Consider the following 20,299-nt stretch of genomic DNA (forward strand, 5'->3'; position numbering starts at 1 on the left):
AGAGAGGGTGGACCTAGAGAGAGAGAGGGTGGGTGGACCTGGAGAGAGAGAGAGAGCATGGGGGACAGACAGGGAGAGAAGGGTGAAAAGAGAGATGGGACAGAGAAAGAGAGAGAGAGGGTGGACAGAGAGAGAGAGGGGAAGGGACAAAGAGTGGAGGGTATGGTGGTCAGACAGAGAGAGAGGAGCAAAGAGGAAGAGGGGGAAAAGAAGAGAGGTTGGACAGAGGAAGTGGACAGAGAGATAGAGAGGGACAGACAGAGAGAGAGAAGGCGGAAGACAAAGAGGGAGAGAGGGTGGAGAGAGAGAGAGAGAGAGAGGAAGGGACAAAGGGAGAGAGGGAGTTGTGGACAGACAGAGGGAGAAAAAGAGAGACGTGGGACAGAGAGAGTGAGAGTATTGGGGTTGGGGGGACAGCAAGAGAGAGAGAGTGGGGGGGAGAACAGAGAGAGAGAGAGAGTGGGTGGTGGGCAGACAGAGAGAGAGTGTGGGGTGGGGGGGGACAGAGAGAGAGAGAGAGTGGGTGGTGGGCAGACAGAGAGAGAGTGTGGGGTGGGACAGAGTGAGTGAGGGGGGACAAAGAGAGAGTGGTTTGGGGGGCGGGAACAGAGAAAGAGTGTGGGAGGGGCAGAGAGAGCCGGGGGGCAAAGAGAGCGAGAGTGGGGGGGGGGGGGGTGCAGAGAGTGTCTTGGGGGACAGTGAGAGAGAGAGTGGGGAGGGCTAGAGAGGGAGAGTGGGGGTGGGAGGGATGGAGAGGGGAGAGTGGGGGTGGGGAGGGATAGAGAGGGAGAGTGGGGTGGGGAGGTATAGAGAGGGAGAGTGGGGGTGGGGAGGTATAGAGAGGGAGAGTGGGGGGGGAGGGATAGAGAGGGAGAGTGGGGGGGATGGACAGAGAGAGAGTGGGAGTGGGGGGGCACAGAGAGGGAGGGACAGAGAGTGGGGGGGGACAGAGAGATAGAGAGAGTGGAGGGGGAGAGAGAGATAGAGAGTGTGGGTGTGGACTGAGAGAATGGGGGATGGAGAGAGAGAGACCCGGGGTGGGGGGGTGGGTGCAGAGGGGGAGAGAGTGTGGGGGGGTACAGAGAGAAGAGAGAGTACAAGTAAATCGCTGCTTCACCTGAAATGAGTGGGGCCTGGGATAGTGAGGAGAGAGGAGGTAATTGAACAGGTATTACACCTCCTGCGATTGCAGGCGAAGGTGCCATGGGAAGGGGACGAGGTGGTGGGGTTAATGGAGGAGTGGACCAGGGTGACACGGAGGGAACGATCCCTTCGGAATGCTGACAGGGGATGGGAGGGTAAGATGCGTTTGGTAGTGGCATCACGCAGGAGGTGGACAACGTCCATCGCCCTGCCCTCGTCAATCCTCTTGGTCGCCTCCTCGAAAAACTCAAATCAAATTTGTGAGACATGATTTTTTTTTTTTTAGTCATACAGCACTGAAACAGGCCCTTCGGCCCACCGAGTCTGTGCCGACCATCAACCACCCATATATACTAATCCCATATTCCTACCACATCCCCACCTGTCACTATATTTCCCTACCACCTACTAAGGGCAATTTATAATGGCCAATTTACCTACCAACCTGCAAGTCTTTTGGCTTGTGGGAGGAAACCGGAGCACCCGGAGGAAACCCACGCAGACACAGGGAGAACTTGCAAACTCCACACAGGCAGTAACCAGAATTGAACCTGGGTCGCTGGAGCTGTGAGGCTGCAGTGCTAACCACTGCACCACTGTGCCGCCATTTTCCCACGCACAAAGCCATGCTGACTATCCCTAATCAGACCTTGCCTTTCCAAATGCATATAAATCCTGTCTGTCAGAATCCCTTCCAATAACTTTCTCACCACTGATGTAAGGCTCACCGGCCTGTAGTTCCCTGGCTTATCCCTGCTGCCCTTTTTAAATAAAGGCACAACATTAGCTATCCTCCAGTCTTCCGGTACCTCACCCGTGGCTAACGATGATACAAAAATCTCTACCAGGGCCCCAGCAATCTCCTCCCTTGCTTCCCATAGCATCCTAGGATACACCTGATCAGGCCCTGGGGATTTATCTCCCTTAATGCGCTTCAAAACCTCCAGCACCTCCTCCTTTGTAATGTTGATATGCTCCCTCCCTTGAACTCACTAGCTTCCATGACCTCCTCCACGGTAAATAGAGGAGAAGTATTCATTTAAGACCTTGCCCATTTCCCGTGGCTCCACACGTAGATTGCCACACTGATCCTTAAGGGGACCTACTCTCTCCCTAGCTACCCTTTTACTCTTAGTATACTTATAGAATCTTTTAGGATTCTCCTTATCTTATCTGCCAGGAAATCTCATGGCCCCTTTTCGCCCTCCTAATTTCCTATTTAAGTGTAGTCCTACATCCCCTATACTCCTCGAGGGACTCGCTTGATCCCAGCTGCCTATACCTGACATATGCCTCCTTCTCTGTCCTGACCAGACCCTCAATATCCCTCGTCAACCAAGGTTCCCTCAGCTTGCCAGCCTTGCCCTTCCATCTAACAGGAACATGCCAGCCCTGGATACCCTGATTTGTTTTCTGCTCTTTGCCTGCTTGCAGAATGTTGCTGGTGCTGCATTTCCAGCATATATTTGGACCTGCTAGGAAGATTGACATGTCTGGTAAATTTTTCACTCTCCCCTTGGTCGCATTATATTCCATCCAGTGATTTAACTGTGAAGTAAGCAACTTGCTTCCCCTCACTGGAAAAGCTGAACATCTGTCGAAACTTGTAATTAAGCTTAAACTGCTCTTCTGATCTGGGAATCTAGTGCTGTTCATCTGCAGTAACCAAGCTATTCCTTAATGGCTGTTTTGATGATCCAATTGAAGTGGCGATTGCTAGAACACAGCAGTGGTTGATTAACCATTTTACATCCAAACATTTTTTCATGAACTTGCGCAATTTCTAACCTCTAGAAACGGGTGTGTTTGGGGTTGGATGGGATGTAAAAATGTTAAAAATCTGAAACCCAACTCCAACCCACCCACTATCATAAAAGCAAAATACTTCAGATGCTGGAAATCAGGAATAAAAACCAAGTGCTGGAAATACTCAGCAGGTCTTGCAGCATCTGTGGAGAGAGAAGCAGAGATAACGTTTCAGGTCTGTGACCTGTTCTGATGAAAGGTCACAGACCTGAAACGTTATCTCTGCTTCTCTCTCCATAGATGCTGCCTGACCTGCTGAGTATTTCCAGCACTTTGTTTTTATTTCCAACTCACCCACTTCTGGTTTTTAATAAAGGTGGGATGGGGGGAGGGCGCAGGCAGCCAGCCTGCTTGGAGGCTGGTTGGTCATTTAAATATTATAATGATGCAGCATACCTCAGAATTATCCATTGTTAAAATACTAAATTGACAGCGTGTCAGGAAGCTAGCTCCAACCCACCGACTTCTGCATTTAACTGCAGTACATTAGGCTGAGTGTGAGCAACACCCTTAGGAGAGGCAAGTCGTCAATTTCAAAATGTTATTAGCCCATTAAGAATGATATTAAGGTGAGTTTTAGGATTTAACTCTCAGTGCACAGGTTTCCTGAGCTTTTTAGGACTCACCAGTGAAAGCAAGGTGAGAGCATAATGGCAATTGAGGGGTCTGAAAAAATGATAGGCAAATATTCCAATAAATATTCAAACCTTAGAGCTGCTTTGTTTCCTAATTGTGTGTAAGGCTTTTTCTCAAAGTACTCGTTCTGATGGTTTACTTTCATTGCTTTGGAGGTTTGTACATCTGATCTCCACTTCACAGTTGCAATCTATCACATTAGCATGGGTGCCATTTAAGCTGTTTTAGTTTGGACCTCAGGTGAGGACCAAGATGAGCATCAGCAGCAGGTGCAGCACCAACAGCAGAAGCAGCAATAGCCTTCTCCTCACAGACCTGCCACTCCACAGGAGAGAAGGGATGAGCAGAGAGGTGCAGACCAAAGGAGGTAATAGCCGTAACGTGGTATACAGGCAGCGGATGAGCTTCCTGGACATGTTGGAACACCGGTATCTCGGGAAGCTCAGGGTCTTATGTCAGGTGGTGGCATACATTTGTAGCCTGCTGGATGAAGACCTGCTGTCAAGTGGAGCCAATGCCCTCAGATTCTTTGTCTCTGGCTCCTTCCAGGCTCTGCTGGAGACATTTGCAGGATCTAGTGTTTGGTGGCCCATAAGACAGGTGATTGGTGCCATGTTTGTCCAGGCAAACAATTATGTACTCTTTGCCACCCATGATGCTAGTCAGAATGAGCAGGCGCTTTGGTGAGTGGCTTTGGCTGGCCCACAGATGTAGGACATTATTGACGGCACGGATGTGACAATTCAGCCACTGTCAGATCACCCAGAGTATTCATCCACTGCAAGGGATTCTGTTCCATCGATGTGCAGTTGATGTGCAACCTTCTTCTTCTTCTTTGGCCTCCTTGTCTTGAGAGACAATGGATAAGCACCTAGAGGTGGTCAGTGGTTTGTGAAGCAGCTCCTGGAGTGGCTATGAAGGCCAATTCTAGAGTGACAGACTCTTCCACAGGCGCTGCAGATAAAATTGGTTGTCGGGGATGTTACACAGTTAGCTCTCTCCTTGTGCTTTTTTTTTTCCTGCCAACTGCTAAGTCTCTTCGACTCGCCACTCTTTAGCCCCGCCTTTATGGCTGTCCGCCAGCTTTGGCAATCACTGGCAACTGACTCCCACTGTCACAAGACTTCATGTCGCGTTTGCAGACGACTTTAAAGTGGAGACATGGACGGCCGGTGGGTCTGATACCAGTGACGAGCTCGCTGTACAATGCATCCTTGGGGATCCTGCCATCTTCCATACGGCTCACAGGGCCAAGCCATCTCAAGCACCGTTGGCTCAGTAGGGTGTAAATGCTGGGGATGTTGGCCGCCTCGAGGACTTCTGCGTTGGAGATATGGTCCTGCCACCTGATGCCAAGGATTCTCCAGAGGCAGCAAAGATGGAATGAGTTGAGACATCGCTCTTGGCTGGCATACGTTGTCCAGGCCTTGCTGCCTTAGAGCAAGGTACTGAGGACACAGGCTTGAGACTCTCGGACTTTTGTGTTCCGTGTCAGTGCGTCATTTTCCCACACCCTCTTGGTCAGTCTGGACGTAGCAGTGGACGCCTTCCCCATGTGCTTGTTGATTTCTGCATCGAGAGACAGGTTACTGGTGATAGTTGAACCTAGGTAGGTGAACTCTTGAACCACTTCCAGAGCGTGGTCGCCGATATTGATGGATGGAGCATTTCTGACATCCCGTTCCATGATGTTCGTTTTCTTGAGGCTGGTGGTTAGGCCAAATTCGTTGCAAGCAGCCGCAATCCTGTCGATGAGTCTCTGCAGACACTCTTTGATAGATGTTTATGCAGGTATATCCAAGATTCTTGGTTAGTTACCATGTTGCTTTCGTCCAGTGGCATTCTACCCTCCCTGATCATTTTACACCTTGAAGTAGACTTATCGGCTAGTCGCTTGGTGTCAAGGGATAGCCACTTTAAATGTGGCTGATGACACCTGTGTGAAACTCAACCAATGACGCCCAGTAGTGATCCAATGAAAGTACTTTTTTCTCTGTCTTCGCTGCCATCTCAAACACATGGATAGCCATCTATGATGCACAGCTAGCCACTCATCAACTTGGCCGTTGCCTTCAGAATGAGTTTCGAGCCCTCGTGGATGGTCTACTGGGAGAACTGGGGGTCTCCCAAAGAAGAAGTAGTGCGGAGAATAGCCTGTTGAGGAATGTGGGGTACTGCTATGTGCATAAACCAGTTCCTGAAGGTACTTAGGCCACTTCCTTTTCTTCTCGGGAGGTAGGGTGTGCAATCTATCATGAAGAGTACGATTGAATCGTTTGCACCACCCATTACCCTCTGTATGGTAGGGGGTGGTGTGAATCTTGGCAATACCATACACCTTGCAAAGCTCTTTATCATTTTTCTTTCAAAATTGCGTTCCTGGTCACTGCGTATTCTGCATCGAACACTGAACCAGTCATGCGTTAGAACACGGGCTATGGTTGAGGCCGTTTGATCGTGGATGGGAATTGTCTGTGTAAGCTTGAAGACATCAGTTAGTTCAGGAATGTGTTCTGTCCCATTGCTGCTGGGGTCGAGGACTGGAGGCAGTGGCGTAGTGGTTTGTCACTGGACTAGTAACCCAGAGACTCTGTATTGCTCTGAGGGCATGGGCTCAAATCCCACCACAGCAGAAGGTGGAATTTGAATTCAATTAATAAATTTGGAATTAAAAAGCTTGTCTAATGATGGCCATGAAACCATTATCGATTGTTGTAATCCATCTGGTTCACTAATGTCCTTTAGGGAAGGAAATCTGCTGTCCTTGCCTGGTCTGGCCTACATGTGACTTCAGACCCACAGCAATGTGGTTGACTCTGACATGCCCTCTGAAATGGCCTAGTAAGCCACTCAGTTGTATTTAACCACTACGAAGTCAATAAAAAGGAATGAAACCGGACGGACCACCCGGCATCGACCTAGGCACTGGAAACGACAATGGCAAACCCAGCCCTGTCGACCCTGCAAAGTCCTCCTTACTAACATCTGGGGACTAGGGCGGCGCAGTGGTTAGCACCGCAGCCGCACAGCTCCAGGGACCCTGGTTCGATTCTGGGTACTGCCTGTGCGGAGTTTGCAAGTTCTCCCTGTGACCATGTGGGTTTTCGCCAGGTGCTCCGGTTTCCTCCCACAGCTAAAGACTTGCAAGTTGATAGGTAAATTGGCCATTGTAAATTGCCCCTAGTGTAGGTAGGTGGTAGGGAATATGGGATTACTGTAGGGTTAGTATAAATGGGTGGTTGTTGGTCGGCACAGACTCGGTGGGCCGAAGGGCCTGTTTCAGTGCTCTATCTCCAAAATAAAAAAATTAAAAAAAAAAAAGTTGAGAGAGCTGTCCCGCAGACTAGTCAAGCAACAAAAACAAGAAATGCTGGATTCACTCAGCAGGTCTGGCAGCATCTGTGGAAAGAGAAGCAGAGTTAACGTTTCGGGTCAGTGACCCTTCTCTAGTCAAGCAACAGCCTGACATAGTCATACTCACGGAATCATACCTGACAGACAGTGTCCCAGACACTGCCATCACCATCCCCGGGTATGTCCTGTCCCACCGGCAGGACAGACCCAGCAGAGTTGGCAGCACAGTGGTATACAGTAGGGAGGGAGTTGCCCTGGGAGTCCTCAACATCGACTCTGGACCCCATGAAGTCTCATGGCATCAGGTCAAACATGGACAAGGAAACCTCCTGCTGATTACCACCTACCGCCCTTCCTCAGCTGATGAGTCAGTACTTCTCCATGTTGAACAGCGCTTGGAAGAAGCACTGAGGGTGGCAAGGGCACAGAATGTACTCTGAGTGGGGGACTTCAATGTCTATCACCAAGAGTGGCTGGGTAGCACCACTACTGACCGAGCTGGCCGAGTCCTAAAGGACATATCTGCGAGACTGGGTATGCGACAGCTGGTGAGGGAACCAACAAGAGGGGAAAACATACTTGACCTCGTCCTCTCCAATCTGCCTGCTGCAGATGCATCTACCCATGACGGTATTGGTAGGAGTGACCACCGCACAGTCCTTGTGGAGACGAAGTCCCGCCTTCACATTGAGGATACCCTCCTTCGTGTTGTGTGGCACCACCACCGTGCTAAATGGGATAGATTTCGAACAGATCTAGCAATACAAAACTGGGCATCCATGAGGCGCTGTGGGCCAACAGCAGCAGCAGAATTGTACTCAATCACAATCTGTAACCTCAGGGCTCGGCATATCCCCCACTTTACCATTACCATCAAGCCAGGAGACCAATGCTGGTTCAATGAAGAGTGCAGGAGGGCATGCCAGGAGCAGCACCAGGCATACCTCAAAATGAGGTGTCAACCTGTTGAAGCTACAACACAGGACTATCTGCATGCCAAACTGCGTTAGCAGCATGTGAGAGACAAAGCTAAGCGATCCCATAACCAACGGATCAGATCTAAGCTCTGCAGTTCTGCCACATCCAGTCGTGAATGGTGGTGGACAATTAAACAACTAACTGGAGGAGGTGGCTCCACAGATATCCCCATCCTCAATGATGCAGGAGCCCAGCACCTCAGTGCAAAAGATGAGGCTGAAGCATTTGCAACAATCTTCAGCCAGAAGTGCCGAGTTGATGATCCATCTCAGCCTCCTCCTGAAGTCCCCATCATCACAGATGCCAGACTTCAGCCAATTCGATTCACTCCACGTGATATCAAGGCACTGGATGCTGCAAAGGCTATGGGCCCTGACAATATTCCAGCAATAGTACTGAAGACCTGTGCTCCAGAACTTGCCGCGCCCCTAGCCAAGCTGTTTCAGTACAGTTACAACACTGGCAACTACCCTGCAATGTGGAAAATTGTCCAGGTATGTCCTGTACACAAAAAGCAGGACAGGTCCAACCCAGCCAATTACCGCCCCATCAGCCTACCCTCAATCATCAGTAAAGTGATGAAAGGTGTCATCAACAGTGCCATCAAGCGGCACTTGCTTAACAATAATCTGCTCAGTGCTGCTCAGTTTGGGTTCCGCCAGGGCCACTCAGCTCCTGACCTCATTACAGCCTTGGTTCAAACATGGACAAAAGAGCTGAACTCGAGGTGAGGTGAGAGTGACATCAAGGCAACATTTGAGCGAGTATGGCATCAAGGAGCCCTAGCAAAACTGAGGTCAATGGGAATCGGGGAAAACCCTCCGCTGGTCGGAGTCATACCTAGCACAAAGGAAGATGGTTGTGGTTGTTGGAGGTCATTCATCTCAGCTCCAGGACATCACTGCAGGAGTTCCTCAGGGTAGTGTCCTAGGCCCAACCAGCTGCTTCATCAATGACCTTCCTTCAATCATAAGGTCAGAAGTGGGGATGTTTGCTGATGATTGCACAATGTTCAGCACCATTCGTGACTCCTCAGATACTGAAGCAGTCCGTGTAGAAATGCAGCAAGACCTGGACAATATCCAGGCTTGGGCTGATAAGTGGCAAGTAACATTCGTGCCACACAAGTGCCAGGCAATGACCATCTTCAACAAGAGAGAATCTAACCATCTTCCCTTGACATTGAATGGCATTACCATCGCTGAATCCCCCACTATCAACATCCTAGGGGCTACCATTGACCAGAAACTGAACTGGAGAAGCCATATAAAATACTGTGGCTGCAAGAGCAGGTCAGAGGCTAGGAATCCTGTGGCGAGTAACTCACCTCCTGACTCCCCAAAGCCTGTCCACCATCTACAAGGCACTCGTCAGGAGTGTGATGGAATACTCTGCACTTGCCTGGATGGGTGCAGCTCCAACAACACTCAAGAAGCTCGACACCATCCAGGACAAAGCAGCCTTCTTGATTGGCACCCCATCTACAAACATTCACTCCCTCCACCAATGACACACAGTGGCAGCAATGTGTACCATCTACAAGATGCACTGCAGCAATGCACCAAGGCTCCTTAGACAGCACCTTCCAAACTCACGAGCTCTACCAACTAGAAGGACAAGGGCAGAAAATGGGAGCACCACCATGGGAGCACCACCACCTGCAAGTTCCCCTCCAAATCACACACCATCCTGACTTGGAACTATATCGCTGTTCCTTCACTGTCGCTGGGTCGAAATCCTGGAACTCCCTTCCTCATTCATAAGCATATTGGTGACACTCGGACAAATCCCGGTCCGGATTTCATGTGGGATTGGGGTATTAATGCTGCCATTTGCTCGAGGCAGGTGTATGTCATCAGCTGTAATCATCTTTAACCTGGAGGAGTTGGGTTCCCTCACGTGGTCAGTCTTCCGGCTGAGGACATCAGCATTTCCATGACTTTTGCCAGACCTATATCTTATCTGGCATCTGAACTGAGAGACTTCGGCTGGCCATCTGGTCTCTGCTCCAAGCTTGGTGGAAGTCTGTAGTTGCTGAACATGTTGTTGAAACACTTCAAACTCTGCACCGATTAGTATGTCTGAACTTTTGAGAAATAGCCCCCTCAAAGCTAGCAGTTTGAGTTTCATGCTGGGATAATTCTGCATATTCGACTCATATGGACCAGTAATGCCTCCTCAATCCTAGGCAGACGATGCGCGTCCTTATGAGTCTTCGCATTGAGTGCCTGGTGGTTGACGCAAATCCTCAGCTTCCCATCTTTCTTCCTCACGTGGCCTATGGGTGAAGCTTACGGACTTGACGACTCTCTGATGACACCTCGATCCAAGGATTTTTGCAGGTACTCCATGACTTCATCCCAATGGTGTGGTGGGATCCTGCGGTGAGGAATCTTTACTGGGCAGTCATCCTCTGTCACAATCCTGTAGCTCACCAAATCACAATAACCAATGGTGTCATCATCCCTACTAAAAATTGTGTACTTGGTAATCATAGAGATAAGTTGCTGCCTTTGTGTCTCTTGCACCTCGCCGATATCCACCTTTTAGATGAGTCTTTTCAACAGCAGGCTTAAGGACACCGATGGGAGTTCTTGGTTGGATGTAAACATCTTTATCTCTGAAATTTGCGATCTGCATGGGTACTTGACCCTTCTGTCCTACATTAAGTAGAGCCGCTCCAAGAGTTACGCCAATGGGTAGCTCAGCTAAGTGAGAAACGTGACACTTTAACAAGGCCGGACGTTGACCAATTGGCGATGGCTGGCATGATCTTCAAGGATGGTGATGGTGTGGGCGAGTAGGAGAACAGCCCGATTCCCTGCTACTCAGATGGTTCTACGGTCAGATATAGGCTGATGCACCTTGAGTGTCTGAAACAAGGTTGAGAACCCTGCGCCTCTTCCTCTCAAGCTCTTAACGTGTTGTGTGTACTTGTCACCATACATACTTTCCAGGGATGCCGGGATGTCCCTCAACACATTAGACCCTAATACTGCAGGTATTCTCAACTTCCTTACTTCTACTGGAGTATCAATTGGGTGACGAAATACCAAAAATCCGAGGTCGTGAAAGGTATGACCGAGAACCCATATGGAGAGCTTGACAGCTAGCAAGGAGATAGCGTGACCCTGCCATTACACCTGCTCTGAGATACTCTTGGCTGACATCCTCTGGGTTTTGGAGCCTGTGAGGGTCCCACCAAAGACTGCTCCACTTGTATCTGTGCAGAGGCAGATCTGGCTATTGTGACACAATATGGGGTACTGACTGAGGATGGGGGGGCAACAGGTGAGCAATGGATATGCTTTGAGCATAGTCCCCACCTTCTGGTCCCCTTTCGCCATCTCTCTCATGGCCCATCTGTACTTTTCTGGTAGCAATGAGCTGGAGATCACTTTGCTGCAGATCAGTGGGACAGTGAATGGCCAAGGCTGAGGTTTCATCAGTTCTATTTAAGGTGATATTCAGAGTGTGCAAGCCATTGGTGAGAATTTGCATGCACTCATTTGATTGCTACGACTGATGCTCCACACTGCCCACTCTTTGCATGGACGACGACACCATCACAAAGGCCTGTGACATTATGCCGCTCATGCATGAGATGAACTCCTTCAATCTCTCTGCAAGCATGCACAGTGCAACTGGAACACCTGCCAGTGCATCGTATGTTCTTTACTGCTGCTCCAGAAGTGTCCTTTCATCAGTGGCCCCTGAAGTTCAGCATCTCCACCCATCTGAGCAGAGTTTGGAGTGTCCTCTTCCTCTGTTGTCAGTTGTGAGATTGATGAAGGACCACTTTCATTTATCTGTTTCTCCCTTCTGGTCATGCTTTTGTCTTCTGCTGCAAGGAGGGAAAGAAGAGACCTATGAATGAGAGTTATGGCATGTGTTGAACAGATGAATGGAAAGCATTTATTGAGGGTGACTGAGGGAGAGGCATAACATTGCATAAAGATGAGGGTGAGTTTCAGTAGTGGGTGTACAGATGAGGATGAGAGGAATGGATGCACCTGCAAGGTAAACTGTGAGGAGTGATGTGCTGGAGTAGGCTTGAGAAGGCAGAATGAGGGGGTTTGCTGTGATACACATGTCAGGATGTAGCTATATGTGCATCTGTACTCACCTTTTCTGCCCTGCTTAGGTCATTAAACCACGTACGACATTAAATCCAAGCACCACATTCCTGCTGCTCACATCCTGAGCAATCTCCAGCCACATCATCTTGGTTTCGCTGACATGCTGTTTCCTCCCATAAGAAGGGAGCAATATCTCCCTGAAGACCCTTACAGCTTGTGGCTTGATGGAATTTTTCGAGGAGGTGACTAGATGTGTAGATGAGGGTAAAGAGTTGATGTCGTATACATGGACTTCAGTAAGGCTTTTGATAAGATCCCACATGGGAGATTGGTTAAGAAGGTAAGAGTTCATGGGATTCAGGGCAATTTGGCAAATCGGATCCAAAATTGGTTTCGTGGCAGGAGGCAGAGGATGATGGTCGAGGGTTGTTTTTACGGTTGGAAGCCTGTAATCAGTGGTGTACCACAGGGATCCGTGCTGGGACCCTTGCTGTTTGTAGTGTACATTAATGATTTAGACGTGAATATAGGAGGTATGATCAGTAAGTTCTCAAATGACATGAAAATTGGTGGTGTCGTAAGTAGTGAGGATTATAGGATGATATAGATGGGCTGGTAAGATGGGCAGAGCAGTGGCAAATGGAATTTAGTCCTGAGAAGTTTGGGAGGACTAACAAAGCAAGGAAATATATAATGAATGGTAGGACCCTAGGAAGTACAGAGGGTCAGAAGGACCTTGGTGTACTTGTCCATAGATCATTGAAGGCAGCAGCACAGGTAGGTAAGGTGCTTAGGTAGGCATATGGGATACTTGCCTTTATTAGCCAAGGCATAGAATATAAGAGCAGGGAGGTTGTGATGGAGCTGCATAAAATGCTAGTTAGGCCACAGCTGGAGTATTGTGTACAGTTCTGGTCACCACACTATAGGAAGGATGTGATTGCACTGGAGAGGGTGCAGAGGAGATTCACCAGGATGTTGCCTGGGCTCAAGCATTTCAACTATGAAGAGAGACTGGATAGGCTAGAGTTGTTTTCCTTGGAGCAGAGAAGGCTGAGGGAGGGGGACCTGATTGAGGTATTTTGTAGCAAAATTGTTCTTTATAGATGGATTTACAATTTCATTGCAAATAGGGAGCAGAGTAAATCTTGCCGCATGGTTTTTAAAAAAAATTCTTCTTCCCCACTCTAGCAGCATGCATTATAGTCCTAGTAAATAGCAAGGAATGCCTTGTCATTGCTGCATTGGAACTAGCTACTATGGTGTGTGGAAGATCGTTTACCTGTCTGTATTTATTTATTTACTTGTTTCCTCCTACTGTTTGTGAAAAATAGCTAGGCTTTGCTTAGCTAATACGGTGTCAGTAATTGGGGATCACAGTGTATGGTTAATTACAGGAATTCATCTTGCACTAAGTCAGCATACTGTGCTACTAGGTCATCTGAAAATATCTCCATATTGATCTCCTCTGCTGATAAATATTTTGAGCATCAAATTAAAAATATTAATCTAGCTTTTTATTTCAGATGCTGACCTGCCTGTTTTGCATTGCTAACATTTTATGTTTTTCTTTTGGATTTCCAAGATTCCAATTTTTTTATCTGAAAATATGTCATTCCATCTTTTGAGATTGAAAGTTGTATGCAAGCACCTTACATAAAGCATGTGGGCATTACTATTTTTGGATCAAAGGACTGTGAGCTCTTGATTTGAAAACTTCCACTCCATTTATGTACTCAAACAGGAAAAACTGAAGTAATAAATAAGTTTTCACTTCATAATACTAGCTCAGTGGTGCATACCTATTACATGTCACGAAAATGCCTTTGTTTTAGTTTTTAGTACTGTTATTTTCTGTTGCAGCAGTTTTTCATAAGATGGTACTGAGCTGGATTCACTTGTGTTAAGTGATTGCAGATTCGTATAAATTTGAAAATGTAATCGTCTGAACGGCCAAGCACCACAGAGTGAAAGGGAGTTACTTGTAATCCAGGAAGGTTCAAAATTAATATACTATATAATATCTTTTCGCAAGTAGCACTGTAAGGATTGATATCTGGGTAATTTTGGAATAAAAAGCATCTAGATCAGCAATGTGGGATTCAGATATTTAACTCCAGTGATGTGTTGGATTTTATGCTATGTTGATGTCTTTAATGTGTTAACATTACTTATACTTTTGTTCTGTTTTTGGACAGTGTATCAGTTACAGCAGGAATCCCCACGTCCGAAGAGAATAATTTGCCCTCAAGAGGTCAGTTGGAAACTAAACTTGAGTAATGTGACAACACATGTTTTGAGCTTTGTTCAGGGCAAGAAGTTTTCATTATTGCTATTGGTAGAGAAGAATGTCTCTATTCTATTGTTGGACCATTAGTATGTTGAAATATGAATTGTGCAAGTTATTTTGCCAAGTTCACACCTGAAGGAATCTGCTATGGAATCAATGCCACAGTGAATTTGGTCTTGAAAGCCCATCAGTGTCAGTGACTTACACATTTCGCTCTCCATCCATGGAGTTTATAATAGTGTGAAAGATTTTCATAATTTCGCTAAGAGTATGATTCTCATTCACCTGAATGTTATGTGGTTAGTTTGTAATGTAAAACTTGGTTTTTTGACATCATTTTCATCCAAAATAAAATGTCAGCATTTCATTAAGTATTTGTGTATACTCAATGCTGTGCTAATAATTTAAATAGTTCTTGTATTTTCTATTCTGTAGATTCTTTGAGTTTGTTAGCTATGCATCAGTTCTAATGCTGTGGGATTTTCTTGATTTACATCAGCATCCCTTCAGTAGTATGATTATGTTGCTGATGTCTGTAGGAGTATTTCATCAACATTCTGAATGGCTTAACATGAATGTGTAAAATTACAAAAGAGCACATTCAAATATTAACACATCTTTGCAGAAAATCTGCTTCTGTGTTATGACTTTTAACAAGGTCCTGTCCATTCAGTACAGCTGTTTATCTTTTGCCATCTTGACTTTCACTTTATTAAGATTTGACTGAATAGATCAAATTTACAAGGCTGTGCTGGTGGCACAGGTTGGGAACTTAGATGCATAGGTTTGCATAGCCAATCGCAGTGTATTGTTGCGAAAGATGAGTCTTAGTAGAAGTACGGAAGTTATATAAATTGGCCACTCGACTGCTTTTGTATTTTTCTCACTAGCTCTGCCCCTCGGTGAATACCTTTCCTGTATAAAATGAACTCATGGTTATAGCACTGGCCTAGCTTCTGAAATAGGCTTCTAAAACATGGCTTTTACTTTGAGAAATTGTTCTAAGTTTCAGTCTGTCTTGAGTGAGCACTTTTGCTGGATTTTGCTAAATGTACTGTTGCTGGAGGGGGCTGACTAATGCTTTGGAATTCTCTTCCTCAAAAGGCAGTGGAAGCAGAGTCTTTGAATATTTTTATAGCAGAGGTAGATAAATTCTTGATGAGCAAGGGGGTGGAAAGTTATCGGGGATAGGTGGAAATGTGGAGTAATCAGTTCAGCCATGAGTTTATTGAATGGCGGAGCAGGCTCGAAGGGCTGAGTGGCCTACTCCTGCTCCCAATTCATATGTTCATACGTTGCCAATAGTTTATCAACAGTTAATTTTCTTGCAGCAAGTCCTGAGGATGGAATTTCCTTTTGAGGGTTCCAATAGAAACTCCAGCATGCTCAGAACTCTGTGTCCTGTATTCTTTCTCACTTGCCCATCACATCCCTTCTTGTTGACCTACATTGTGTCCCTCATCACGTTGTTTAAAATCCTGATCCTTGTTTTCAAATACCTCCATGGTGCCAAGCCATCTTATCTCTGCAATTTCATCTACTTTACAGCACTTCAATGCTCTTTGTTATACAACTCGAACTTTTGCATGCATTCTCCCTTCATCCTGGAACTATTGGAAGAACCTTCAGTCACTCATGGCCTTACTTTTTGGCAATCTCTGTTTAAATCCCCCCCCAACCTCTGATTGTCCCCACTTTTATAAACCTAAATGTAACCATGTTTTTGATCACCTCTCCTAACTCTCGCACCATTGCTCAGTGTCCTGTATTATTTCTATCAATATTTTTTCTTCTTGCCATTCCCCACTGTAGAGCTGTTTTGAATATTTTCTACATTAAAGGCCCCATATGCAGGCAAGTTTTTGCAAGTAAAATGTAAATACAACAAAAAGAAATGACTTCCCAATTTAGTTCAGTGATCATAATCATGTAATTTTAGTTCAGTGATTATAAACTCAGAACTGTGATTGAAATGTTGTGAAGTATAATCATTTCAATATCCAGTTTCTGCTCTTATAACTGTAGTTAGCCATTCTACTGTTGTTCATCTGAAATCTTCTGATAGAAATTTCTGTGGCGGTTGCCATCTGGTGGATTTTCCATAACATTACACTTGGACGTTCTAATGCAGTAAATCCAAATGGAGAATGCTTTAGAATTGTAGTGCTAACATATAATTACATTTCTAGTTTCAAGATTTATCAGTGAAATCTGGTAGCTCAACAGGAAATATTTGCTAAGATTGTTTTCTTTTTCTAGGAGAGATTGAATTCCTAAAACATTACAGTACAAACCCATTAAACAACTGGGCAACCTTTTATTTATTGAATTTTGAATAACCTTGAATGTAAAAGTTAATCATTTTTTTACCCATCTTTTTTAAGTTAGTTAATTATACCAACTATCAAACCATTCTGGTATCTTTAGACACATTCAAATCTCCTTTCTAGCATTGTGATCATGGCTCCTTTCTTCTGGATATGTGATACCTCTAGGACTACCAGGACCATGTGTTTGCCACCTTGTCTCCTCTGCATACCATTGGTCTTCTTTCTGAGCCAGCCACTACCACCTCTTTCAACCAATTCAGAGGTTGACTGGTTATTCATTTCATTTGCTGTTTGTGAGATCTTTTTGTGCAAGAATTGTCTGCATTTCCATATATAACACCGAGTAATGTATCTGTTATGAAGCACTTTGGGACATCCTGGGTGGCATGTTAAGGTGCTCTATAAATGCAAATGCTTTTTAATTTCCAAAAATTCAGCTATGTGGAAGTGTGCTTCTGGAAAAATATGGTTGGTGTCAAAATTCATAATTCTGTAAATTATTAATGATGCTTGTGGTGAATACATACCAATTAATTTGGCAAAACGTATTCAATCCAAAGCTGTTTCACAGAAATGTCATCTTGTTATATAATCCCCATGTGCATTGCACAAAACAACACCTTTCATTTTTATAGTGCCTTTAATGTCATACACTGTCCCAAGGTGCTTCACAGGAGCCTAATTAAACAAAAATTGACACCAAGCCAAAAAAGGAGAAATAAAAACAGAAAGTGCTGGAAATATTCAGCAGGTCAGGCAGCATCTGCAGAGAGAGGAGGAGCTATTGGGACAGGTGACTAAAAGCTTGGGTTGAAGGAGTAGCTTTTAAGGATAATCTTAAAGGCAGGGAAAAAGGCAGAGAGGCCTAGTGAAGGAATTCCAGAGGTTAGGGGGTAGATCACTTTCTGCATTGCAATAATGCAAGAGTGGGCATATTACTCCATGGTTTGTCTAGTATAGATCCGACTACGGGATAGAGTATAATTCCAGTGTAGTATTAAAATTGGTTTGAAAAGAAGTTGTGGGTCCCTACATTTTTCTGGCACTTTACTTATGCTCTAATTTATAATATGCAGTATCAGAATTAAATACATACAGCAGGTAGTCTTCCACAATATAGAACAAAATAAGTATTTTGAAAGTTGCTACTGTCATTTATTACTCAGTTGCAAGATGTGTACGATATTTTATTTTGAGGTAGTTTTGTTTAAAAGTACAGAAGTTGATTTAAAAAAAAATGTTCATGAAGGCATTTGAATCTTCACTGTATTTGAAGTTTCAATTTAACAACACATATGCTAATGTGACCACTTTGGTTTCAGGTTGAACAGCTTCCTTATTTATATTTTTGACCTCTTTCTCTCCAAGGACTGATTTACGTATATGTTGGTAACAATTTTCTTTGGTTTACAGGTTGAAAACAGGCCAAAGTACTATGGAAGAGAGTATGTAAATCATTTTCTTTTTTGTTTATACTCTGTTTTGCAAATAATTTAAAAACGCAGAAAGTACTTTTTGGAAAGATGTAGAAGCTAAACTGCAGGTCAGATTAATGTTGGATAAGCAGTTGTGCAGTGGACTGATACATTTACACGGTTTATGTAGGATTGTGTTTCATTGTTATGATGTCTTACAGTGCTGTTATGATGTGAAACTTGCATTCTTCACCAACATTGTGATGTAAAAATGCAATTTGACATCATGCCACACTAGAAATAATTTCCATACATTGCAGCAGAGTGCATTTCTATATCATAGTGCAATAAATGCTGGCCTTGCCAGCGACACCCATATTCCATGAACACATTAAAAAAAAGCACAAACTATAATGTATAAATCCGAGTATTCCTCTCAAGTTTCAGTGCAGCAGACACAAGAATATCTTCAGTTTTAGCTGTTACTTTACACAAATTCACGTCTTTCATACACTTTTCTCATGAAACATTTGATCTATTCAAGGAACATTTGTAGAAACTGTTTTATATGACAGTACAGAACTGAATTCTCAAAGGTTTGCATTTTGCAGCAAATCACACTTGCCAGTTTCCTTGTATTACCAACACACTCTCAGAAAAGCAAAAAAAAATTCTTTAATGTCTTTAGTTCATAACTACTATATAATGTGACCAAATTAATATATAGGAATTATGTACAAGTGATGTGAATTTGCTGCCACAACATGATGTCCATTGGCCACTCATTATTTTAATGTAAATGTTGTGCTACAATGATTAGCTAAAAATGTTTAAATTCTCCAGAAGAATCAAATTTGGTGTCAGCAAATTGTCTATTGTAAAGGCCTGTTTAAGCACTGGCTAGCAGGTCTGGGACTTCTTCCAGACAAATTTCCAAAGACAGTTAGATTCACAAAGTAGAGTAATAACCGGTAACACTGATGCGAGTTTGAGACTCCTTTTCCTTTCCTTTCCTTTTTTTATCATTCTCATTCCAAACCCTCTGTTCTTTGTTTTAAGTACTCAACTGTGGAAGAGCCACCACTTCACCTTTCCACAGATCAGACCCTCGAGATTGTTACATTGCACTTATGATGGGGAGTTTTTTTTTTCTGTCAAGTAAAATGTTTTCAAAATTTCTCTCTTATTGGCAGCACAAATAGATTGAAAGTACTGCTTATATTCCTTTGAGCAAAACTATTATTTTTCTGTAGATTTTGAATGTATGCTATAACTTTGCTAACTCCATGTTCAGAGTGGATTTGTATGAACAAATAAGGTGTATTGGTATTCTTTCAAATGTTCACATAGGAGACTGCACTGTGACTTGGGATCACGTACTGTGTACCACTGTCCTTCATTTTTTTTATATAACCAACATTGAGGTGAGTAACTCACCTCCTGTCTCCCCAAAGCCAGTCCACCATCTACAAGGCACAAGTCAGGAGTGTGATGGAATACTCTCCACTTGCCTGGATGGGTGCAACTCCAACAACACTCAAGAAGCTCAACACCATCCAGGACAAAGCAACACGCTTGATTAGCACCCCATCTACAAACATTCACTCCCTTCACCATCGACGCACAGTGGCAGCAGTGTGTACCATCTATAAGATGCACTATAGCAACGCACCAAGGCTCCTTAGATAGTGCCTTCCAAACCCGTGACCTCTACCACCTAGAAGGACAAGGGCAGCGGTCGCATGGGAACACCACCACCTGCAAGTTGCCCCTCCAAGCCACACACCATCCTGACTTGGAACTATATCGAGGTTCCTTCACGGTCGCTGGGTCAAAATCATGGACTGCAGCGGTTCAAGAAGGCAGCTCACCACCACCTTCTCAAGGGCAATTAGGGTTGGCAATAACTGCTGGCCTAGTCAGCGACGCCCACATCCCAGGAACAAATTTAAAAAACTTAGTTGACAGTAAACCAAACTTGAAGAATCCCTGTAGATTTTTGTCATCCTGAGTGATGCTGCAAACAGGACTAATGGCCGTTACTGCAATGTGGCATGTTTTATTTAAAAAAAGAATTAAGCCTTTAGTTCCCATTGTGTATAGAGAATAAGTTCAAAGTAAAGTATTTAAATGAGTGATACTTATTCATAATGATTTGAGTATGTTTTTAAATCGATCATACGCCCACTTATACAACAATAATTAGTATAAATGTGAGCAATTAGAGGCATGGACTGTTCTATTCCTCAAAATACTTTAAAATCTAAA

The 20,299-nt window shown here is 44.8% G+C and overlaps 1 protein-coding gene across 3 annotated transcripts in view; it reads left to right on the forward strand.

The window, feature by feature from the left end:
* Positions 1 to 20,299, forward strand: part of chn2 (chimerin 2) — a 397,580-nt gene that overhangs the window by 225,225 nt on the left and 152,056 nt on the right. For all 3 annotated transcript variants that reach the window (XM_068059521.1, XM_068059512.1, XM_068059531.1), the window contains 2 exons: positions 14,195 to 14,250; positions 18,030 to 18,061. In XM_068059521.1, coding sequence (XP_067915622.1) covers positions 14,195 to 14,250; positions 18,030 to 18,061 — 88 coding nt within the window. The remainder of the gene's footprint in view (positions 1 to 14,194; positions 14,251 to 18,029; positions 18,062 to 20,299) is intronic.

The sequence above is a fragment of the Heterodontus francisci genome, chromosome 2, assembly GCF_036365525.1.
Source record: "Heterodontus francisci isolate sHetFra1 chromosome 2, sHetFra1.hap1, whole genome shotgun sequence".
NCBI lineage: Eukaryota > Metazoa > Chordata > Chondrichthyes > Heterodontiformes > Heterodontidae > Heterodontus > Heterodontus francisci.